The 26,728-nt window shown below is 40.2% G+C and overlaps 1 protein-coding gene across 1 annotated transcript; it reads left to right on the plus strand.

Moving 5' to 3' along the window:
* The first annotated feature begins 3,357 nt into the window (after positions 1 to 3,357).
* atp6ap1lb (ATPase H+ transporting accessory protein 1 like b) lies at positions 3,358 to 26,551 on the plus strand. The gene is made up of 7 exons (XM_054794118.1): positions 3,358 to 3,583; positions 15,774 to 15,811; positions 16,333 to 16,415; positions 22,072 to 22,310; positions 22,526 to 22,576; positions 22,859 to 23,102; positions 24,054 to 26,551. Exons 1-7 carry the CDS (start codon positions 3,450 to 3,452, stop codon positions 24,288 to 24,290), a joined length of 1,026 nt encoding a protein of 341 aa, XP_054650093.1. The 5' UTR covers positions 3,358 to 3,449; the 3' UTR covers positions 24,291 to 26,551.
* Positions 26,552 to 26,728: the final 177 nt, after the last annotated feature.

Raw genomic sequence — 26,728 nt, forward strand, 5'->3', positions numbered from 1 at the left:
CCCCCCCAACCCCACCCCCACCCCTCACACCCCGCAAATGCTGCATGACTCACTGAGAGGTGGCCAAAAACAAACCTGGGTGACCAAACGTAAACAAGCTGCCTCAAATGTAACATGCATTTTAAAAGACTATGTAAGTGAAGTTGTTAATAGCAAGACCAAACACAAATGTTTGACAAATTTCTAACCTCTATCCTCAATCCACCTGGATGTATTCTACTGCGATGTTAATGTCATTCTGCCCTGACTGCGGTGACGGTCTAGTTTGAACTTTCCCTCCAGCAGACTGACACACTGGCCTGCTGAAGTGACTGCGGCAGGCTGAGACAGCCTTTAGTCACTTTCTGTTATTGTGAGCCCTGCAAGACACAGCTGACCCCTCACAGCCTCCACGACACTTCAGCCTCCTCTCTGTACACACATGCAAAACTGCCTTGCATTCCTTTGACACATTATATATAGTTTCCTGAAGTACTGTACATCAGTGTTATCGTTCAGCAGCTGTGAACATGGTGTATTATTACAGTTTGCGGGATGATACTAATGTTGCAAGATCACTGAATGTGAATGCAATAGATTTTAAATTGCAGGATGAGAGTGAGGAGAATCTGCAAACCCTGCCAGGAGTGAACCATCCAAATTTGGATCAGTATTCTTCAACAGGCACCCACGTCTTGCAAATGCCTTCATCAACAATCACTAAAAAAATCAAAACGGACATTGCTGAAACACATTATTCCCTTATACAGAGTGCTGACAAACTGTAACTACCAAATCAGCCCCAAAATGAATGGGGGTCTTGCTTGGAGAGAGTAATCACCCTTTGAAATTTTAGCCACACTGGTTTGAAATATGACTGGTAGAATGCTGGCAAGGAATATGTACTCAATTGACCTTAGACCAAATCATCTTATGGCAGTTATTGCTTCATTAAAATAGGGATGTCCCATAGTTTTGGCTGATATTGTCATGAAAACTTCAAACTTCACTGTCCTCCGATGCTAATTGGTTCAGTATGTCTGCGGTGTGGAATTATTTCCAAGTTTCGCCTTTGGATTGTAAATATGCAGTTTGCAGGAGTAAGACGTCCTCCTTCAATACTTCTAATATAATACCACATTTCATGAAGAATCACTTGAAGTCACTTGCAAAGTGTTGGCACTTTTCTATAACTTGTGTTGCATATCGCAGTATTTGTCTTATGCTGCACAAACAGTGGCATTGCAGAAGAAGCATAATGTGTCCATTACACGACATTAGTCTGAGGGAAGAGCTGCTACCTATATTACTATGGGTTGGGTATTGATAAGAAAGCCAATGCTGAGCATCTCCATTTAAAAACATTGCATAGACACAGGATTGCCGTATGGGGGGTAAAGTTGGGACAATTCCAAGGGATGTGGTGTTTTTTTGTTTTTTTAATTTGTTTATTTCAAACTCTTTTTATTTCAAATTTTCAGGAACATAGTATGATTCTACTTTGCAACAAAGCAACAGGCTTAACATGGAGCAGGTAGTCATTTGACCACCTGATCTTGTGCCGTTGTCACTAACTAATTGTGTGCTAGTCTTGACGAGATAAGTAATTCCTGTAAGACTAGAAAGCTGCAAAACTACAAAACTGCAAACGAAGGGCAAATCTTATGTATAACAATCTCTCGTTTATCGCGATTAATTGGTCCCAGACCTGATCGTGATAAGTGAAATTTTGCAGGAATTCTGTCGGATTTCTTTTTAGTAAATGGAATATTTTCGTAGTTAGAGCATAAAAAAACTGTTTATGACCTTCTAAATAAAAGTTTTTTCTAACATCTTTAGAGCCCTTTACACACAAAATAACACCAATATAGTCACCTTTACACTTTTATTACCCAATATAGTAGATATAATCAAAGCGATAAGCCATTTAAGACATAAATAAAAGTTGTGTTCATGTGTTTTGCAATAAATGTGTTCCGGATGCATGGAGGACAGGAACTGACATCGGGGGTTCAGAGTTGAGTTCTAGCTTGGAACGGGTTACGGCCGCAACAGTAACCCCTGTTATTATTATGATTATGATGTTATTATTATTGTACCTGTTGTGAGATAATTCAAACCCACAATAAAAGCCTGTTGTTCCAGGGATCAAGTCTGCCACTTGTATGTTTCAAAATAACATTACTGACACCCTGTGGCCAATGTAGAATACTACATATCACAATTTGCATACGTCTTCTGAATGCCTTATATTTATATTTTAGTTCATTTAGCCATTTTTGTACTCTAAAATGCTTAATTTGGGCAAAATGTATGGAAAATTTGCTTAAAAGACATATATATTTTTTTACTAATAGACAATATTCAAAACATCATAATTTATTAATAATAATAATAATATATTTTTGAAAAACCATAATCTACTGGAGCTGCGAAATATGAACTAAACTATCATTTACAGGTATGGACTAGACTTACAAGATCTGTATGATGAAAGACGTCTGTGATATCTGTGAAGTGCATCGCCATAACATATCTGAGAGATCTAAAAGAGGAACCAATGTTTTTGTGAGAGAAAAATGACAGACGGAGTGAGTGTGACTCACTGCCATGCATCGATGAGAAAATCTACCACGAGAGTAGGTCAAAACATTTGGTTATATAACCACTTTGGATATTCTACTCAGAAACAAAACAATGAATATGAGAATGGAAGCTATGAGGTGATGCGTTGAGCACTCATGAAGAATAAACAACACCAAATTTGTCGCCAGGGTCAGTGCAGGTTGAATCCATTCTCCTGTCTCATCCCACCGCTGCTCAGCTGCTGCTGTCATCCATATTTGCAGCCTCACTGGACAATTTTCTGCGGGCTCTTGTGGTGCTCACAACAACGCATAGATCAAGTGAATTAATTCTGCTATTGTGGCAGCACACTGGAGATCTAGGTCATGCAGTCGTGGCTCGATTTTTCTTCTTTCTCCTGTGGCCATGTCAACATCCTCATATCTTCTCTCAGTCATGATCTGACCTTGACTTTCCCAGGTGTGTGTGTGCTTTCACTTGTGAATTTCTGCCGGCATGTGTGTACATGTGTGCACATGAGTGTGACATTGGAGGCAGTACTGGTATGATGGGATGTTAAATAGAATGAGCTGCCTGTACGTGGGGATTGGCCTGCAGCTATGTGTGTATATGCAAGAGGCAGAGTGGATGGAGAGCACAGGAGTGGATGTGGGAGGGTGAGCAGCGTGAAAGAGTCACAGTGAGGAGGGAGGGAGGGATGAGCAGTAAAAGATGAGGAGGAGGAGGAGGGTGCAGCGAAGGGACTGTGACGCACGCTGACGGTCTGTGCTCGCCTGTGATTGGCCACGGTAAGCGCCGCTCACAGGAGCAGGGAGCCAGGCGCCGTTAGGAGAGCAGATTATGAAGCGGCACTCCAGCAACGGCAGTCTCCTCTCATTGTCTCAATGGCTGCACACGCATTCCTCCTGTGCTCCATCGCCTTGCTGTCTGCTCTTAGCCGGCCTGCTATCGCTCTCTCTGAGGATGAGCTGCAGCCTGGACTCACCTACGATGAAGTGCCTGAAATCTTGGACAGAAGGTAAAGCTATCCTCCTTCCTTTGTGATATGTGTGTGTGTGATGGGGATGGAAGGTTCCTTCTTTCCTTTGCATTCCTACCCATAGCCTTTGCCTACCCTTCTCACCTTTGTTGTATCATAAATGGTGTGGGCTGAAATTGTTGAGAGCAGCCTGCACTGCGAGCCTTTGTTTGCTTCTGTGTTGGGGACTGCACCAGACGCCGTTCATCGATCACAGAGGCTGTTGTCTTGTGTTGTACAGTAGTGTCAGTCTGAAAGGAGGATGCTAAATAAGGCTGGGGCAGTGGGCCTGCAAGTCGGTGGGGGCATACAAAGGGAGGAGTATGGGGCATGGAGAGAAGGTAAACAAGGATGGGACAGCGAGGAGAGAATGCATCAAGGGTGGTCTGCTGGAGTCAATTTACTGATGCAGTCATTCAGAGAGAGAGAGCGAGAGAAAGAGAGAGGGAGGGAGGAGTGTGACTGAGTGAGAGAGGGGGAAATTGGGGAAGGGAAATTTAGCCAGACAAGTCTGCATGTTGCAGTCCTGCAGGTCAAATCTGGATCACACATTGACTGACCAAAGTAAGAGGCACTCACAACAGTGTTACGGGGGCAAGACTGAGCCGGCAGCTTTGTGCCTCGCCTGCTCACAGAGCCACCACAGACACAACCAATAGTGATGAACCAAAGCCATCTAAGGCTCTTGAAACTATGCCACGCATGATGGCTCACAACAATCCTCTGTGGCGCAAACACTTCAAGGCCAGAATACGCTGCAGTGTCTTTCAAATGTAACTTGTACCAAGATGAACAACTGGCATCATTACAACCCACAAAAAAAGCATATGCATAATTAATAATATAATTATAACATACAGCACATTAATTTGCCGTTGGCTGTGTGACTTTCGTGCAACTGCTGCGGGTTCAATTCCAGCTCAGTGCCCATTCAAAATCACTGATTGACTGGCAGGAATCACAGGAGTGTAGTGCCAGTTTCTCTTTAAGTCAACTGCGATACACTCCAGCTCCTGTGACCCTGAACAGGATAAATGGATAAATATATTTTGTTTGAGAGAGTTTGAGTTGCTGTTTGGGCATCTCTGTGTAGAGTTTGCATGTTCTCGCTGTGCGTGCGTGGGTTTACTCCCACGTTCCAAAAATATGTGAGGTTAATTATAGACTAGAAATTGTCCATAGGTGTGAATGTGAGAGTGAAAGGATGTTTGTTCAAACTCTGTGATTTGCTGACGAGCAGTCCAGGGTGTCCAAAATCAGCTGGGATCGGCTTCAGCTTACCTGTGACCCTATATGAGGACAAGTGGTATAGAAAACGGATGGATGGACCTTTATGATTGAAAATGTTTTTCATCGTTTTTTACATTTTATTTAATATACTAATTATAATTAGTATAGGACAGTAGGATTATAATCCCTGAAGGGAAAATACAAGATCTCAAACTTAGTTGCAAAGTATCTTGCAACTAAGTAATGCTGTCGACAACATTACTTGAACTATGGTCTAGTCTCAAGTCCTCACGGATGAGCTACTGCCGCCGCAATTATTTATTACACTATGCTATCATTAAATTTTAGGGGTGTACCGTTTAATTTTAATAACGATTCGATTTGTATCATGATTCATGGTTGCCGATACAATTCAAGAACGATATTGGTTCATTTAGAACGATCGATTCAGTCACTTTAAATTGATTGAGTAACTTTTTAGCCAAAAATTCAACCAGTGTGACTGTGAAATAAATACCTGTATGCAGGACAGTGCAGGTGAAGTTTCCTGGATTCCTGTTGTTGTTTTGTAAAGGAATCAGGTATAAATTAATTATGGATAAAAACAAACAAGTAAACAACTTGAGAGCAACTTATTTAGAACATCTCCTTATTTACAAAAGCCAAAGTGTTTCCACACACTGGACCGCAATTGTGGCTGTATTATTTCTCGCTCGCCAGCTTGTCCTCTGCCATTCGCCATGCTACATTTCGTTGTTTGATGGCGCGTGACGATGACATCACAGACAGGCGCGTGGCGATGACATAGACACAGACATGCAGACTCAATTGAGTAGCGTTTAACGTCTCTTTATCATTAAAAGTGCTAAAAACACACATCGATATAAAGCCTGCCGTGCTTAAAGGGATAGTTTGGATTTTTTAACATGAACTTGTATGACAGCAACAGTGAATTGCCCCCCCAACTGGTCCCGTGAGTCCAGTTCTGGTCGAAATCCGTGATGAGGAACGAATAAAGAGTTTGGCTAATCAAAACAATATGCGTTCAAAAGAGTAATACATAATACAAGCCGAAACTACATTCCTCGTCACGGATCTCCGACCAGAACTGGACTCACTGGACCAATTGGGGGGTTAAGTCACTGTTGGTGTAGTACACTGCTGATGGGGTGTCACACAACTTGATGTCCAAAAATCCAAACTATCCCTTTAAATCCAATGCTTTATTTCCTAGTGCATTCGATTGATTACCTTTTTAAATGATGTTTTATTGATATATGTCGTACGTAATGGAAACTTGCCAGACACAGATCAATGTAGTTGAATCATAGGAATCGTTAGGATCGTTACACCCCTATTAAATGTAATATTTTTCTTGGTCTTTGGCTGGGAGAAATAAGACAATTCCACTGTCACGTTCGAGATTGAACACCCACCTAAGAGACCAAATATGGGTCCTTGCCTGAATACTAATAACGGAGTGGCAGTTGCTCAGAAGTTAGCGCAGGTCGTCCAGAAACCGGAGGGTTGGTTCGATCCTCGCTCCCTTCACCCAGTCATGTCTTTGTGTCCCTGGGCAAGACACTTCACTCGCCTTGCGTCCAGTGCTGCCCACACTAGTGTATGAGTGCGAATGAATGTTTGGTTGGAGAGGCCGTAGGCGCAAATTGGCAGCCACGTTTCCGTCAGACTACCCCAAGGCAGACTGGTGGTGGTAAGCTACAGGCGCTTTGGTTACCTTGAAAAGTGCTATAAAAATCTAATCCATTATTATTATTAATACTGTCATGTCTGATCAAATAATGTTTAGCCTTTTGGGATTGCTCTAATCGCACCTCAATCTACCGTTTATATAACCCAAACTTTAATTTTCACATCCATCAGCTATGATGACTTGTTTCTCCTGCGGGGCACTAATCCCATCGGGCTAGAATCAAACTTTGTACATAACATTAATAACATAACAGCTCAGCTCTCAAAGTTGCAGCTTCATTCTCAGCTCTGACACACTCCTAGAAGAGCAGCCTTTTATGCCTGGCTTTTTCTCAACCCATGTAAATAGTGCCCCATTGGCTGACAGAGCTCCACCGAGTTACAAGCTGCTCCTGCTGACAGAGTTAGAGCTGCAGGAAGATAATGAAGAGAAAATGTTCATTGGCAATGAATTATGTCTATGCTGAGTGATGTGTGCTTCTGTTTCAGGTTATGAGTTGGATTTGTGCCAGCCAATTAGCAATATTTATTTAAATGCTGGCTGTAAAAATGTTACCAATATATTGGCCAGTAGCAGTTAAAAGATATGTACTAGCGGATGTTTGCATGTCACAAGTATATATTTAGAATTTTACAAGTTGCAAAAATGATTTACAATTTAGTGATCACTGTTGAAATCTAGAACACTTTGCTTTACTTTGCAAAAGAAAAGTGTGGCTGCAAATTAGCAAGGCATTTAGAAGATGCACAACTAGATGCAGATATTGAAAGTCAAAACTGATGCTGTATCACGATGATAATGTTCATATTTTTACATATTTTCTTAATATTTGGTACTAAACTACATCTGCTAAAAATGCATTTAGAAAGACTGTAATTACTACTATTGAAAGTACGATTGAAAAGTACTCATTTCATTTCACAAACAATTTATTCACCCATAACCCAGTTACAATGTGGCACCCCCAGTTCCCTCAAAAATATAAAATACAGAGACAAAAAAAAATTACAGTACATGTGTTTAACAAATGCAGACTTCTCTAGTGTGCCCTCCTTGGTAGGTAACAAAGTGTTGCTGTGTTAAGATTGTGTTAATTTGCTGGTCTACTCTGTGGGGTCAACATGCTGAAATTTATCTTTAAAGTTTTAAACACTGACTGACTGACCTTAATACTGTATGGACACAGATTAGAGATCTTGAATTTGCAATTAAAAATTGATCTCTTTTCAAGGAAGGCTGTGTGTTCAAACAAGCAACAGCTCCCTCGTTTATCGCGGTTAATTTGGTCCACACCTGATAACTGAATTTCAGTGAAGTAGGATTCAATATTAATTCAATGAATAAATGGAATATTTTCGTAGTTAGAGCATGGAAAACCTGTTCATGACGTGGTAAATATAATTTTCACCATTGTTTGAGCACTGTAGATATGAAATAACACTCCTATAGTCACCTTTACACTCCTATTATTCTTTGTTTACACCACATTGCCACTAATGTGCAGGCAACCGGATCACTGCAGGGACATAAGAGAGCAAGCTAGCGAGCTAAGTAGTTAACCTGCAATTTACTTGCTCTAAACTTAAAAAAGTGTTTCTAATGAAGAGGGGAAGAAGGACGAAGTAAGAAGCCAAAAATGTACCACTTCCGCACGGAATGGGAGGAAAACGTTTTTTTTCACTCTATCATGTCGGACATTTTGAAAAACTGCAGTAGAAGAGAGGGAGCGTTGTTCGAACCGTGGAACGACTGTACAGTATTATACAGTGGAACCTCGGCTTTCGTTCCAAAAAGTAACATGGAGACTGAATTGTACATAAACCAACATCATTTTTCCAAAAGAAAAAAAAAATCATTGGATGTACATCCAATGAATCCGTTCCAGTTCTCCTTTGTCTTTTGTCTTTGCCAGTGCGGTGACCCACAATAGTAACAGACGTTCACCAAGGGGTTGTACCTTCCTGCGTTACGAGCCTGCTTGCAAACTGAGATGTAGCTGACGTGTCGTTTCCTCATTAAGTGGAGAATGAACTCTTAATTCAGTGCACACCTTTAAAGCCATGGCTGCAATCCACCATTAAACCAAAAGAAGAAGATTCAACGCATCTTTGACTCCTGTCTCACTGACAATGCATCTCCACACCAGGATGGAACTTATTTATTTCATTTACTCTCCTATTTTATTTAGGAAATTGCGTACGTGTACACAATCTTCGTACTTTGCAGTGAGTTCTTTCTTGAATTCAATAGTGTTTCTCACCTCCTTTATCAAATTGCTGGCACTTGCAGCTTTGGCCCAAGTTGTGGCTTATTTGGCAGTCTCACACAATAAGAAATATACGGACAGCGAGTCGCCAACGCACAGAGTGCTTTGTTTGGGGACCCTATTCCACAGAACGATATATTCCAGTGCAAATTTTGTACGATAACTGAGACAGTGTAGGAAAACCGGGGGCAAAATTTTTCCAAAATTTAAGGCGAAAGCTTGAATCATACAAAAACTGGGGTGTTCGAAAACCAAGGTTCCACTGTATATATTATTATTGTAATGATTCATAAACCAAACATACTAATAAAAACAAGCCAAGAGCAAATGGTGATGAGTGTAGTACCCCAAAACAATCACATGATGCACACTACACCCCAGTGCGAAGCCATTTGATCGCAAAGGCATAGAAAAAATTTAGTCAACCTCGACGCTTGACCTGCAGTCCAATTAGAAACAGTAATCAAATGTCTACAAAAATGTCAGCTGTTCAACAACAACTTAGCTTAAGCTTCACTAATAAATATATTAATAGACCTGCAACTGCCCGGCATCGGATTAAGATGTGTTTTCTTGCAACAAGGACACCAACAGCTATTTAGAGTATTAGCAATGATGTCGGTTCATGGGCCCAAGAAAGAACGCATTAACTTTTGCTGGAGATCCTTCATGAATACTTTTTTCATGTTTGTTAAATATTTCCTTATGCCAGTCCTTTTTCCAATGAAAAATGCATATGAGTATCTATGATGATCCAAGTTAAGACAGTTCAACCTTGATAGAGGTTTGCACTCTACCAAGGGACATTCAAGTTGTTTTCAATAACGCTGTAGTTTTTAATCATCTTAGTGAACCAAAAGAGCATACCTTTGATCAAAAAGTTACTCTTTCTGAAAGTGAGAACGATTATCAAACAAACGCTACAAGCTAAACACAAAACAAGCTGCATTAGGCAGTGTTCAACCTATATCTCACAGCTTTCACAATGTCACCATTTATTTTTCGTTACCTGATAGTGTTAATGTGTTCAAGAAGGGGGAATACTTGTGATGTCACAGTCACTTCCCAGACTACAACATTACTGTACTGTAGGTCTGCAGTGATCCCTCATTGCCTCACACTGAGCAACAATGCAGGTCGCACCTTCAAGATTGGGTTTGCATAAATAAATACTTATAAATAAATAAATACTCATTATTTTTACCTTATAATAACATCATTATTAGAGGTGATTGTTGCAGGAACATTTTATGTACTACCTTTACCTGTTTGTCAGAGTGTTGCGAGTGGGAGAACCAGATCCAATGCAGCTTTCCATTTTATATTTTATATTTAATACGGAGAATTGATTCATTTACATGATTACTATGGACTACAATACATATTTGGGCCAATAACAATTGTGCTCATCAAATGCCTTCCTGCCTACCAACAAGTGGTTGTAAAATTGTGTGACACAAAAGAAAAAATATATTTCTATAACAAATTACCCAAGTTTGTATTGCATTTGTGTTGCATTTGTATTACAACTTGATAGTAAATTAAGAAAAAAAAACACCACAGACGGTAAAAGAACGGTAGTTTTACAGGTATGTAGCCTGTCTGGCGGCACAGAATCATAATAGCTGTATCATGCCAGGTGGCACGTCGGAAAGTCTCATGTGTAGGTGCCTCTTTGCACACTTGCATGTGTACAAAATTAAAGGATATATCAAGAGGGAGCGAGGTGAGCCAAAGGGGTGGCGTTGATTATATAAAAGGGCATGTTCAGCACTCAGGCAGCATGTGACAGGCTCAGCCAATGACAGAGCAGGACAGTCCTGGGTTGCTGACCTCGCAAAACTGGCACAAGAACAAACGAAAGGGCTTTGGTGAACACTCACACTCCTCTGGTCCCTTTTAGGCAGCTGACGCCCGAGTAGGTGCGGAGGATGCAGCGCTTATTCACTAGTATATGATGGACTTGCATGTGCAGCAGTTATTTTACAAAGACAGAAGTTTTACTGGGCAGCACGGTGGACCATGTGGTTAGCACTGTGATTCACAACCAGTGGTTCTGAGTGTGAATTTTAGTTCAGACTGTGGCATTTGTGTGCACTCGAGTGTAGATTTTCTCCAGCTTCACAAATAAATAATTGGAGAGTCTAAATTATCTATCGGTGTGAATGCGAGTGTGAATGGTTGTTTGTCTATACGTGCCCTGCGATTGAGCCCTGCGAGCAGTAGAAAATGAACAAATGAGTTGCAGCTGAGGTTTCAAGGCATGGACTCGCAGAGTATGCTTTATGAAATCATCATATCATACAAGGACGCAAATACTGTGTAGTATGTTAAGTTCATCAGTATAATACATTCAAACCAATAAAGCAGCTGTTTTTATGCACATCTAATCTCTGCACAGTCCCAAAGAATGGCAAGTTCCCAAGAGATAAGTTGGACATGCTGTGCTGTAAATGTTTTATTTTGCCAATAAACCACTATATTTGGCTATACTTTCATTAGGTTTCATAGAAAGCATTAATAATGTAACTCAACTACCCCTAAAATGCGGCCCTGGTGTAATGGTACACGCTGATACATGCTGCTGCCTTTCGTGGAGACGGTGAGGATTCGTTTTCCAGCCAGGACCCCAACACCCAGCCATTGGAGATGTCCAGTGCTCGTTCCAAGTCCAGACAAATGGGAGGGTTGTGTCAGGAAGGGTCTCCAACGTAAAAACTAAGACCAAAACCAATCATGTGATTAACTTGCTGTGGTGACACCTGACGGGAAAAGGACAAATATGTATATATATATATATATATATATATATATATATATATATATATATATATATATATATATATATACAAATATATTTATAGAAAATGTAATCAAATCCTACTAAAATTCTCAGTGTCCAAGTATCTACTGTGTAAGCTATATCATTAGTCAACATTTTCACATTTTCATGTACAGTACTGCTGTAGTATACAAATCTTGTTAACAAACAAAGCTCAAAGAAACACATACAATATAGTACTGTATGACACTAAGCCGGTTTGTTAATGCAACTTTTTGGATGCCACACGTGCTTTCAAATACAAAATCAACTGCTGGGATATGATACTGAATCAAATGTAGCCACTATGGAGCAAGCGACTTAAGACATTTCAGGTTAATTTCATTTATAGAAGAAGCCCACGTGTTGTTGTAGCATCGGTTTGGTCCAGCACCTGTCCCAGGCAAGGCATATGGGCTAAAGTTAGGTTTAAACGTTTTTTTCTCATGGAATCAGCCACCCATGTTATTTCTTGGGTGTGGTTTCGATTTGGAAGTAGTAGAATATCAAATTAAGACATATTTGGGGGAACTGAATGTATGTTGAAATGGTAGATAGTACTTTTACCGCCCAGGATACTGCATACTCGGGCTTCATTAATCTCTGACTTGGTTAATCTCTTCATCTTCCTTGTGGCCTCTGTCTCTGCATGGCGGGGCTTCAGTGGACCTGGCCTGTGTTCACTACTAATCCTAATCCACCTGGCACCACACTACACAACATTGCCCAGGTGGAAAATGCACCAGATGGGTGGATAACTGCTCCAGACTGCGGGCACTTAAATATAAATATATCTGGCAACCTGCAGCACAGTTTGCAGTTCTATCAGATGGGCAGGACCTGCTGGTTCATTTTTTGCAAACTACATTTGCTTTGTTTATACTGGAACTAACAAGTCTAAATTTAGCTACAATTAAAGTTGGACACCTGCTTTGATATAAAATCTGGTTCGATACGAAAAATCTTGTAAATGGAAATAGCATATTTATACACTTCTAATCAAAATTGTAAGACCAGTTGAAAAAGGATTTACATTTTGCACTGTTGGATCTTAAGGAAGTTCTCAGTAGAGCTTCAAAATCCTAATAGAAGAAAAACATTTTTTTTACACTGTTATGATCTCTTGATGGCAAAGACAAAAAAGCTGTCTCTCTTTGAACATGTTCGGATTGTTGAGCTGCATTAACAATGCCTCTCTCAGCACGCCATTGCTGCAGAAGTTGGACTCAGTAAGACAGTTATTTTAAACTTCTTGATGGTTATGGAACAAAAAAGTCGTCTTTTGTCTCACTCCCATTTTTTCTTTGTGCATTTTTAAGCTCTGCTTAGAACCTCCTTAAGATCCAGCAGTGCAAATGCAAATTCTTGCAATTTTTCAACTAGCTCTTAAAATTTTGATCAGGAGTGTACTGTATATTTAAGGGGGCCCGATCCCACATTTGCAACTTTTTAGACATCCATCCATCCATTTTCTATACCGCTTCTCCTCATTAGGGTCGCGGGGGCATGCTGGAGCCTATCCCAGCTGTTCTTATATATATATGTATATATATATATATATATACATATATATATGTTGTACTGTTGTTCTACATGATGTGGAAGTGCCATGTCATGAGGTTGATTCTGAGCTATTGAGCACAGCACTTGGATATATGAGCCTGGAATAAAGCTTTTGGGCAGCAACAACCTAAAAAAAATGGATTGAACATTTCACTGACGTCAAAAGAGTTTCTTCTCCATGAATGTGGCCAAAGTCCAGACCAACTGTTTAACACATTCAGCTTTACTGGGAAATGAAAGACAAATACAAAAAAGAAGCACAGTGGCATCAAAAGCATCATAAAATTACTCTTAAATAAATGCTTGAGAAAAAAAGCAGCAATCCCGATTTTTGGAGGAATTCCGAAAAATCTTCTTTGAAAGCAGCAGATGACCGAATGAACAACTTTTGAGTGCTTGAACTTAGCATGAATATTTAGGTCATCCTCACTCCCCCATGTATGGATTCCAGGAAGTCTTGTTTCAGCACACAGCATGTGTGCTAATCTAATGTTTCACATGATGCGATCACTGGGTGCCATACAACATTTGTAAGTGGAAAAATACATTAGAAATGTGACACAGATGGCGGACTGTAGCCGTCATGCGACCTGCCATGGGTCTTAGGTTTACCTTTAACAAGCCTATTATAACTGGCTGTTGTGTGGGGATTAGCGAGTCGACCCAGATGATCACCAACAGGCCAGCACAGACCACAGAGTCAGGCCAAAGCATCCCAATGAGTAGAACGGGACGCCCCTCCAGCGCGGCCTGGTAAACCTATTGCTGCTGTATGACGTCTTTGATTGGACGGTTAAAAGATCAGGATTAGCTTCACTAAATCCAAGGCAGCGCAGGACTGAGTTAGCGTGAGTGTGAAGCAGCTGCTGGGACGCACAAGTGAAGGATGTTCATGTTCACTGTGCCCCTGCAGCAATATACAGGTATAGGTGAGAACCACATCACTGATTAGCAGACGACTAGAGACTGGAGTCCTTCAGTGTACAGTAGTCAAGCCATACTGGCTTTGTTAAAAGGTAAATGAGTTTTATGCATATTACCTTTACCGCATCCTATACAGACACCTTATTATACTACTGAATCATTCCAAAAGGCCAGATTATATTTTGAGTGTTCCAAATGAATCAAAGCCTGTTTTATGACTGCGTGATATGAGTAAGGTATACCGTAAAGCACCGTGTATAAAACGCAATTTTTTTCCACTGGTAAGAAGCAAAAAATCGGGGTGCGGTTTATACACGATGACAGGTCTGTGACCAGACGCAGAAATTGACAAGAAGTCCATTTTAGAATAGCTGTCTGTGGGTCAGACAGTTGCTTTGGCTTTAGCGCTCTCTGCTGTACAGTTGCTGAAAATGCTTGTGTATGCAACTAACGTGTCTGACGGCTGTCTGTATTTTCACACAGTGAAATGATGTCTATATACACTGAAGCTAACCTAAGCTTCCATTAAAACATTGCAAATGTAAAATACAATACAACGCTGGAGTTTATTCAAATTCACACTGAAGCAATGCAATAAAATAATAATAGAGAAAAAGAGAAGCAGTGAAAGATAAGATATCAAAACATCTCTGAAAATTGTAAATTTCTTTATTTTGATTTTTATTATTATATTATTATTATTATTATTATTATTATTATTATTATTATTGTTATTATTATTATTATTATTATTATTAATCTATGCTTAGCCATAATATTAAAGATCTAGATGCCGAAGTTCAGATTTCTCCTTTCTTCTTTTTGAAATTGCTTAGTACCTTTACGCATGTTGATTTGAGATGAAAGAGTTGGCAAGCATTTATGAACTAAAATTTTTTTTTTCCTCGCCGTGAGCCTGAAAATGGGGGTACGGTTTATACACGGGTGCGGTTTATACACGGTGCTTTACGGTGTACATAATCTCTATTGAATTATGTGTGACTTTTCTCTGTTATGTTTCTCTGTATTCTATGTTCATCTGTTTTTGTGTGTTGGGAGGATGGGTTGCTTGTGATGTAGACCAGACAATGACGGTGTCTCTCTGCAGTAAGGAGGCATGACCTACAGACATATATACGTACATACAGTATATGCCTTGAGGTTATGCTGTCCTTCCTTGCATGATCTGGAGGATACCCTAAGATTAAGACGCCCTTTGCAAAATTTTTCAGTTTCTGGTCAATGTCTACCAGTCACCTACGTACTCACCCACCTTCATCTCCATTGCCAGGGAGAGCAATGTGGGTTTTTGTACCTTTAAGGTCACAAATGTGTGTCATATGTATTCCCAATGTAACAAACATATTTAGCGGATGCAAGCAAGCGAATGCAGTTAAAGATGTTTACAGTGTGTATGTGAACGAGATCATGACCAATGACACCCAAATTACTCCCCTATACTCATATTAACTCATATTAAGACTTGACTGCATAGTAGACGTTGATATTTCTTTTGCTTTTTCAATTTCCTCAGCTTCATTCCTGCGCAAATTCAAGGGTAGAATGCTGAAAATTAACTAAAAACATTATGGAGCTTTAATTTGAATGAATGATTCATCATGTCCTTTGCTGTCCTCATAACCCCTTATATTGTCTTCTCTTTTCTCCACAGCAAAGAGAACCCCAAACAAGCGACAAGAGTCACATCAAGTAAGTGACAAACGTGGCGTGATGGAAGGCCTGATTCAATCAAGCCTGCCATGGCAATGCTGACGTGTGGATAGATGGTCCTGACAAATGCATTTTGTTCCTAACCCACATCACTGCAGTGCAAACAGTGGGTTGTCTGTGTTATTTATGCAAGCTGAATTTGGCATGAGCGTGTGGCTATGTATAGGTGGTATGTCAGAAAGGCACATAAACCTTGTTTGATTTAGGCGCACTTATGATGCAACCAAATGTGGATGTTTGTAAATACTGAACAATGGCTTAACTGCAACAAAACGGTTGATGAGTCACTGTGATGACGCAAAACATCTTGAAATAAGGAGGAGCCTCGTCACAGAGGTGTAGACAGAATCTATTTGTGCATCTGTGTGTGTGCCTGTAGCATTCATTTATGAGTATATCTCTGAAAATGCCTGGACGTTTATTATTATGCTGCAGTCTGTACAGCATCATTAGGACCACCTTAACGCGTATGCTGATATAATCTTTCTCTGTGTTTTCAGGTCAGGACGGCGAGTATGGCTTAGAAAGTGAAGAGGTCATTTTGACGCCTGAAGATGAAAACCCACTCAGGAGAATACTGCAGGTATGCATGCGCGCCACTTCTGCCTCACACTCTCTCGCTCTCTCCGCCATCATGTCTTCATCTGCACCATCGCACTTGTGCATCCACTTGGGCGCATGCAAACCAAACACATCACTCTGCCACTGTGCGTGACCTTGGATGTGAGAATATTCCTGGTGTCACATTCACCAGAGGAAAACATCTTTGCATCCCACGCATGCATGCACACACACACACGCACACAAACATGCACACACAGTGCCATTCTAAATGATGGGTCTGTGGGACCATATGTTGTATCTACTGATGCTGCCAGACATGCTTTCATCTGTCTCATATAGATTAAAGGATTCCATGCAGTTTTCTGGTTGTCTTGAAACAGTCCAGTCACAGTGGTGGCTATGCATGACCATCGATGTCACTATTCTGCGTACAAAGCAACCCCAATATAGTCACCTAGTTATTAATAAACTATGTTGCGCGCAAACAAAAAAGTCACTCACTTTACATGTCTTGTAAAACAGTGCTGGATTAGCACAAATGCCTTCCAGTGTGATGCAGCCTCAGAGCAAACAGATTAAAAAGATGGAGGAGGTATGCCGAATCAACACAGCTCATCCCATACAGTATGTTCCCACAGTACACTGTACATAAGGTCACATCTGTTCATGACTCCTACAGGGGTAGCTATAACTTTGAAAACACACACACACATTGAATGTCCAAAGTATCCAAATGACCTGTTGAAAATAAATACCACTATAACTTTAAAATACACATCGATTATTCAAAGTGCTTCCACTCGGGCTGTCAATTTATTCACAATTTTAATCAGATGAATCACAGTTTTCAAATGAATCGTATTTATCATAATTTGTCACAATTTGCAACTTTCTGAAATATTTTATGAACAGAAAGATAAATGATAGGACATGATTATATGTACAGTCAAACCTGTCTTAGCAGCCACCTTTATAGAAGGGCCACCTGCCTATAGCAGCCACTGAAAAATCCCCCCCAGCAAATGTACATGTTATAGACCCTGTGTATAGCAGTCAACTGCCCAACGCAGCCAGCAGCCACCCATTTTGTCTCCCTTGGTCAATATCTGACTGCATATAGCAGCCAAATTACCAACTCAAGTAGAAGCTTCATGCACGAAAAAGTTTTGTTTTTCAATCAATGTAGGCGTCGTGTGTAGACTTTAATTACTGAGTCCTAGCTCAGTCACAATCATTCACAAGATCCACACAAACTGTCAGTTGCTTCACATAAAAAAGCCGTCTTCTTTTGAGAGTAGGCTGGGAACAGGACGTGCTCCCAGCGACGCTACAATAAAAAAAAAAAACATACGCTAGCATGCATGCGGCAGCGGGAGCAAAACTGAGTTCGGTTGTACTTAACTGAAGTATTTTATCAGTTATCAGTTATTATTAAGCCTCTAGCTTCCTTTTAGTAAGTAAAAACCTTGGCTATGATTGCACTACATTGTCATGTAAACCTACAAAGTACACTTGGAAGAACAAGAGGTGAATAAATGTATTGCAACTGATGTGAAACTGATCAGGGGTATGATTAAATAAGCTTTGCTTTTTCCTACTCCTTTTTGGACATGCAAAATTGTGAATTGTACTATGTGATGTGCTACTGTTTGACTCATGCATGTTCAGGATTAAAACCATGAACCATGATAATAACAAGCCTAGTAGTGCTGTACAACTTTTATCAGCAGTCCGCAGTGCCCTCTACTGGTCAACATTATTATTATTATTTTTTTCCCTTTTTTTTCCTTTTTTTCCCTCTACTGCTCAACATTCAAACTGGACGCCAACCTGTCTATAGAGGCCACCTGTCTATAGCGGCCACTTTTGCAGACTCCCTCTAGTGGCCGCTATCGACAAGTTTGACTGTATTTATATATGTTATATTTCCATCCATTTTCTATACCGCTTATCCTCATTAGGGTCGCGGGGGTGTGCTGGAGCCTATCCCAGCTGACTTCGGGCGGGGTACACCCTGGACTGGTCGCCAGCCAATCGCAGGGCACATATAGACAAACAACCATTCACACTCACAGTCATACCTATGGACAATTTAGAGTCGCCAATTAACCTCACCTGCATGTTTTTGGAATGTGGGAGGAAGCCGGGGTGCCCGGAGAAAACCCACGCGCACATGCAAACTCCACACAGAAATGCCCAAGGAACCCAGGTCTTCCCGATCTCCAAGCTGTTACTGTGTTGGCCAACATGCTAACCACTAGACCACCGTGCGGCCATATGAAAATCTATTTGCCTAACATTAGTCTCTTTAAGAGTAGCAGAACATTTGATTCACACTATAGCCATATTATTATGAGCAATGAGGGGTGCGCTCAAAGACACGTTGAATTCACATTTGAGTGTATTTTCTGGGATTTACGAGCACACTTATCCACTTATTCATTTTCCTTGTGTTTCTGTTTATTTAAACCACAGGAACGCGCATATTAAACATGTTGTGATGTTGTTTTTGACAGCCCAAGTCAAATATTTGAAGGGTATGTAAGAGAAAATATAGTAATTATATGATGTTAATATGTTATAGTAATATATTAGACAAGAATAAAAAAATAACATTAGAGCAACATGGGGCATCTTAAACAGTATTATTAGGAATGGAACCAAGAAAACAGATTACCCTCAAATTTATAAATAAGAAAGATTTAATCACAGACAGCCAATAGGGATACAGAGATAAAATTTCAACTTCCATGGCAGTAATTGAAATAACTGAGGAAATGACCAACGCTATGGAGCGCACATCGTGCGCAGCTGCAGTATTTATGGATTTAACAAAAGCATTTGAAAAAATGAATCACAATATCTTAATTAACAAACTAGAAATGTGTGGAATCAGAGGGTTAGTCTTGAACTGGTTAAAAAGCTACGTAGCAAACAGGAAGCATTATTTGAAGCTAGGTGAAAATACATCCGCAAGCTTAAATATATCATGTGGCGTACCCCAGGGTTCAGTTCTGGGGCCAAAACTGTTCAACTTATACATAAACGATGCCTGTAAAGCCGCTAATGACCTAAAGCTAGTATTATTTGCAGATGACACTACAGCATTCTGTTCTGGAGAAGGCACACAAGAGATAATAAGAAAAATCACAGATGAAGTGACTATGCTAAAAAGATGGTTTGATAAAAACAGATTATCCCTGAACCTAAGCAAAACTAAAATAATGCTATTTGGTCATAGCAGAAGTGATACTTACATGCAAATACAAATAGATGGCGTGGACATTGACAGAGTGAATGAAAATACATTTTTAGGTGTTATAATAGACAACAAAATGAGTTGGAAATCCCACATTAAAAATATACAATATAAAGTGGCAAGAAATACCTCAATACTGAATAAAGCAAAATTCGTACCGGACCAAAAATCACTCAATACTCTCTATTGTTGTCTAGTCTTACCACATCTAACTTACTGTGCGGAGATATGGGGTAACAACGATAAAAGCAGACTTCACTCACTAACTGTACTACAAAAAAGATCAGTTAGGATATTCCATAAAACCGCTTATAGAGAACATACGAACCCTTTATTCCCAAAATCACAACTATTAAAATTTGTTGACCTGGTAAACCTTCAAACAGCTAAAATTATGCATAAAGCAAAAAAAATAACCTGTTACCCCAAAACACAATTCACATTTTCTCATCAGGTGAAGAGAAATATGACCTTAGGGAAAAATTAAACATAAAATACCTATACGCCCACACAACGCTAAAAACCTTCAGCATATCAGTATGTGGGATCAAATTATGGAACGGATTGAGTAAAGAACTCAAACAATGCACTAAAATGAGCCATTTTAAAACACAGTACAAGCAGTTGATTTTTACAAAATATAAAAAAGAAGAATCCTGAACCACTGGGAAATACTATGCTGAGCCATAAGACACTTACACTTTATGCAATTTGCAGCAATTTGTCCATACAGATTTACAAACGGAAACGTCATTGTAATACATTGTTATATTTCTTTAGAATTGTCTTGTGTTATTTAGAGCTGGCATACGGAACATGTTGAATGGGAACTGAACAAATGTATTAGCAATTGATGGGAAACAAAGAGGGGGTAGGATTGAATAAGCTCTGCCTCTGCCTCCTACTCCTTTTGAACATGTGGAATTATGAATTGTGATATGTGATGTATACTAAAGTGAAATGAAATGTTCAAATCAATCAATCAATCAAACATCCTAGAAAATAGTTTCATGACTTTTAAGCGCTATCAAAGGGCTAGTTTAAATTCAACTTGTGCTCTATGAACTTGCGGATTTTGACGAGGCTACTGTTAGTTCTATTATGATACACTCCTCCAAATATCTCATTACAAGGTGTCATAGCGTGATGGGTGTCAACTAGATGTCCAGCACGACTCTTAAGGAGTCAGGGTGTGAGGTTTAACAATGTACTCTCTCACAGCTGCACCAGCTGACACCATTCACATCCATCCACAGCTAAATGTCTTAGTAAGACACCCTTTGTATCAGCAGAGAATAAATGTGACAGACCCTTGCCAATAATCTATGATCAGGTCATCATATTTTGAATACCACAGTAAATAAGGATTGTAGTTACTGTCGCCCTCTAGAGGACACAGGGTAGCGTGGCAGCACGTTCATTGGATTACATTATCATCTTCATAGTGAGCAACATTTTAAGAGGCACAATAAAAGCGGAATTTCATGTTTTACAACTCGAGGCCTTGAGCAGGTTTTTTTTTTTTTAATCATTCGAACAGGAAATCTACTTTTTTTTAAATCTGCAGACAATAAAGATGTAAATATGACAGATTATAGCACAACTGCTAGATTGGTCATCACAGTTGAAATTGAGTATGATAATGTTTATTTGCCTCAATATTAATCCATTCAAAATAACAACCAGGTCACGTTACACAATGTGTGGTTATATGTGATAGTGGCAGTTGAAACGTGGTCACGATAACGTAAACTCATAGCTCATCATCGCGAGTTAAACTGTTATGAAGGAACGCTTTACCAATAGTTCACCCGTTTTGTACATTTAGGTCCACCGTATTTGTAAACAAACAAGGGAAGGTGAGCTATTTAAACAGCAAGTCATGTCACTAAAGGCTAAGCTATTATTTATTATATGCAAGATTCCTAAATCAAGTGACATTTGCATGAAATGTGAACTTCAGTCTGTACATTTTAGGGGTGTCACGAGAAACCTATCTCACGAGACGAGGCGATGCATGAGATTGAGTCCGTGAGAATGAGATGAGATGAGATTTTAACATGAAAAAAATATGACAGGACAAACTAACTTTTTTATTTAACTGAGTCACACAACAATGCAGGTGTGTTTTGAAATGTTTAATGTTCTACAAATTGACAAAGAAGATATTGTCAACATTTTTTGAAACCGAATAAACCACTGCTGTGATAATATATGACAATAAAAATAATAAAGATAATACAGCTCACTGTTTTTCTCAGCTTTTTTCCAAACGTCAAATCTCGTCTCGTGTACCCCCAGTACATTTGCATTAAAACATGACGCAAACAAGGTCAGTGCTTCCTCTGGAGACCCCCACAGGCTACGTCTCTACGTCCATTCCCATGCTAAATAATTCTTCTATGCTTCCTCCCAGCCTTTCAGGTGGCACCATGCAGGACTGTCTCACAGTAAGAGGAAATTGCTCCAGTCGCTGATGGGCCCTTACGGGCCCCTGAGTGTGTCCTACAATGGAAAGACGTGCATTCTGTTCAAGGCAAAGCGCCTGGCAATCCGCTACAGGAACCACACCTTCATTGATCTGACTGAGCGAGTGTTCAATCCCAACTCCCCTGTGGACACCAAAGGATCCATCTGCACCAAGGAGAAGGCCACGTAAGTCACCACAACTCGCTAGGTCATATTGCTGTATTTGCAAATATATTTGCAAACACAGGGCCACTTTACTTTATCTGCTGTGGTAACAACATTGGTTTAAAACTCACTTTAATGCGAGACAAAGAAATGGCTACATTAGGTACTCTTGCACAATTTAACTGTCCTTGGCAAGTTGCTTCTTTTTAAAAATGTGTTTGCTGTTTACTGTACAGGCTTTCATTAAAGTTTGGTGATGTGGAGGACTTGCGAGGTCTAGTAATCAGGTACCTTTTCTATTCTTGCTTCAATAGTTTTCAACAGTTCACTTTTTTGTTACGTGATTTTGTTATGCTGTGGAATGAAAGGTTTTTAACCTGAGTCGATACTTATAGTAGATGTGGAAGGGAGAGTTAAAAAAAAGCTAAAGATCATTGCACTCATTGCACAAAATATTAAAAACCATTGTAAATTACATGTGATCCAAAATGTACAAACTTTCTAAAAATGACCAATTGTGTGTGTGTGTGTGTGTGTGTGTGTGTGTGTGTGTGTGACCCCTCCACCAGGCTTCAGATGTCAAACACCTTCTATGAGGCAGCGGGTCAAAACTGGTTCACCCTGGACAGCGTACACATCCACTACAACTGGACCCAGGAGGCCACGTTCAACGCCAGCGAGGTCTATGCTCCTGCCACATCGTCCTACCACTGCCAGCACGTCAGCAGTCTGCACAAATATGACACACTGCTGGTGCCCAGCTCCCACACAGACACATCTGCCAACTGGCACATCACCTTCACCGATTTCCAGGTACACACTCATCAGGGGAATGCATGCGTTGCTCCACTAATGTCTACAGTACTATTCATGGGTGATACAGTATCACTTATTTTTCTACAAATGAATATACTGGTTGGCGAAACAAGCCATAATCACAGTTACTGCTCCCGATTCTTGTGTTGAGGAATATGTTTCGAAAAACCAAACCAACAACAGACCAGCTATTTCCATCCATTCTCCATGCTGCTTACCCTCATTAGGGTTGCGGGGGTATGCTGGAGCCTAACAAAGCTGTACACCCTGGACTGGTCGCCAGCCAATCGCAGGGCACATATAGACAAACACAGAAGAAGTCTTTTGTGCCACCTTATTACTTAGCGGAAGTCATATCGTGTACTATGACTTAGTTGACATTTTTTGTCCAATTAATCATGATAAAATACTTACAAACTGCAATTTTACAATTTTAAGAACACACCCTAATGAATATGAATTCTCACTTGTCACAGTTAGTAAGAAATATTATGATGGCAATGCATAACTTCGTAGTTCACACGCCAATAACGGATGGAAGGAAAATAAACTTATTTCAGCATGGTGTTCTTGAACTGTAGCATTACTCTTGTGTTCCCAAACCAATGCATGAAAAATGAATTGTAAGAATAGGCCTTGCTGGTATCTGAGGTAGTGACATATCGTGATCAACCTGCACATCAATCATTCTCACTGCTACCGTTTTCTTTCTGCTTCTCACCAGTGTGCATGTGTATGTTGCCAGCCATTTCCTTTCGTGATGGGCCTGTTTGGCCATCAGTCTGTTATACCGTATGTTTGGCAGTCTGTTGGTCTGTCTGTACTCAGTGTACTTGGCCATCTGCTCTGTCGTCTCAACCTGTGTGTGCTAAGCCTAGTAAGAGCCACTTGTCCTCTTTAGTCCAGTCTAATCTCATCTTTCCGCCATCTCTCCGCCGTCTCTTTTAGATTCAAGCATTCAACGTGCAGTCGGACAAATTCGCATCGGCTAGCGACTGTGCCACTTTCCTGACGCCGGCCATCCTCATGGGCTTGGTGACATCTCTGATCCTGCTCCTGGTCTTAGCCTACGCCCTACACATGGTGGTCCACCTCAAGCACATCGACCGCTACGAGGAGCATAAGGCCACCGTCTACTTTCCCCGGAGTCCAGAGGCTGAGTTACCGGACAAGAACAGCCTGTGAGGGAAGAGGAAGAGCACAGGAGGACAGAGAGAGGAACAGCAATGCTGAGGAGGCAGAGAACAAGTCACGGAAAAAGTATCCTCCACAGAGTACTTCTTAAACAAAATGCCTGTTCACATGAAAACCTTGTAAATCACTTCAGTAAATGCAGGATACTTTTTCCTTCTTTCCTCATTGACCTGCATCTTGGCATCCATGTATTGAATAAGTTCTCTGGATGCTCAAACCTCAACAGATTCTCTGACAGTTGATGATCTAACTGTCAAAGGTTGAGGACAGTCCTGGGGTCCTGAGGGGCAACAGCCGGCATTTACCCCAGCCAGCTATTCAACCTTTCATAGGCTATTTGTCGCTAATACAGCTATCATCAGATGCTCCTGTTTAAATGTAACTAGTACATGGGTCACAAGTGTCATACTACAAGCTTCCGTCGCGCAACTTTTCAACTTTCTCTAAAGTATCCTTTCTCTTACAGCTGCAAGAAATATATACTTCAAACAGTCAGTTTTAGCACTGAAATAGTCGTATTAGCTGCATGCCATAAAAAAGCTGGTCAATCTGGGCTAGTGCAGTGTTTCCTGATCATCAGACAGTCTTGCATGAAGTGCAGTTTAAAATAATCAACAGAGGCACAAACAGAAGAGGCTTGAAAGGCTTCTGAGTTTCAAAGAATGGTAAAATAAGGAAACGCTGGTCTAGCACATGGCTGGAGTGAACGGCCGATCAGAGCCTTCAGTGTCTCTCACCCCATCCTCGAACAAGACTGCTGCTTGGGATTTAACTGTGAAATGGCCTTTGACAGACCAGTCAGGCGAGGAAGAGGAGGGTTCTCCAAAATAGCACAACATTGGTTAGTAGCAAAAGCACTAACGAGAAGACTTTCAAAGACTATACGAGAAACAATGCTGCACCAGACTGAGGGTGACACAGGAGTGCGGCTCTCGGGGTGAGATGGCTCTCTGAGAGTCAAGTGTTTGGTCAAGGGAAGCCATGGGTTCTGCGACCACCACACTGAGTGTGACTGCCAAAGCTTGAAAGGTGTTGCCATAAAATATGGCAAGAGTGAGACAATGTGAATACGAGAGCTAACCATTACAGCTATGTACAAAACACATACATGTACAGAAGTGTCACTCTGCGGAGGTCATTTTTTTCTTTTTTTTTTTATATCAACGTAATCATGAAAAGCTATTAGGTACAGGATGACTATGCTAATCCTCATAACCAAAAGGGTATACAAGTTGTAGATACATATAGATCGCTACACAGTCATAGCTGTTTTCTTCAAATACTGCACAACTAAGAAGCATAGTTACAAGCAAGTCATTGTGCTATGAGGATCAGTGCATATGTTTTTTTTTCTACAAACATTTGTCCATTTGTTTTAAAACTGGGGCCTGACAGTCACGTCCAGTCTCATCTGATTCAAATTTTCTGCCATAGAGGGACGATAGTATGGAATGCCGTCCAACAACCGGGAATTCTAGATGCCATTATTATGCCAGAAGCCACACTAGCAGCAGTAACAGCATCAGCAAGTCATTACCACTGATTTAAAAAAAAAAGTCAGCATGACAGTAAGTAGATATTTTAACATTTGATATGGCAGTTCTGTCAATCTGTAGCAGTGTCAAATGTGTTCTTTGGTCATAAGTGTATCCTACAAACTATGAAATGAGTGCAGGTCGTTTGTCCAAGGACTAACTGATTGAAGATTGAACAATAAATGATATTCAGAGGAAAATGTGTGCTGTGTTTATATGTGGGTGAGCACTGCTGATATATTTAAGTTCATTCGTTTACGTGCTATGTTAAATGTATCCAAAATAACAAGGGAAATGCATGATTCAGACAAATCATTTTATGTCATGTGCTTTAAGACACAGTCACAAATGTGAAGTTTATACTTATTATTATTTTAAATCTATTAAAGCACTAATTGTGACATTGTGGAAACGCGATGCAAAACAGAGAACTACAGGGATTGAAAAAGACATCACTGCAATTCCATAGTATCACCAGCAGAGGTCACCATCGGACCGATAGAAGTAGAGTGGTTTTAAATCGTGACACTGTTTTTCGTATGGTGATGACGTTTGCGAAAAAGTCCCAAAAAGAACCATTTGTTTTAGTTAGTCTGTACCTTGAAATAATCATGAGGTGTTAAACATATTGTTATGCCTACTTATTTTGCTCATCTGCTTATGAACGGTATGACATGACATGGCATCCTCTTGATCAGTGGTTCCCAAAGTTTTTACAGTGGTGTACCCCTTCAGACATTTGAGTGAACCCTATGTACCCCCCACTCCTGCAAACTTAAAAAAACAGAAAACATTTGATCTTAAGTACCTTGAATATTTAACATAATTTATTGTTTCATACAATTTATAGTAATTCCGGGTCAAAAGTGTGTATTTTGCATGGTGACATTTTAA

Source organism: Dunckerocampus dactyliophorus, chromosome 1 (genome assembly GCF_027744805.1).
Source record: "Dunckerocampus dactyliophorus isolate RoL2022-P2 chromosome 1, RoL_Ddac_1.1, whole genome shotgun sequence".
Classification (NCBI taxonomy): domain Eukaryota; kingdom Metazoa; phylum Chordata; class Actinopteri; order Syngnathiformes; family Syngnathidae; genus Dunckerocampus; species Dunckerocampus dactyliophorus.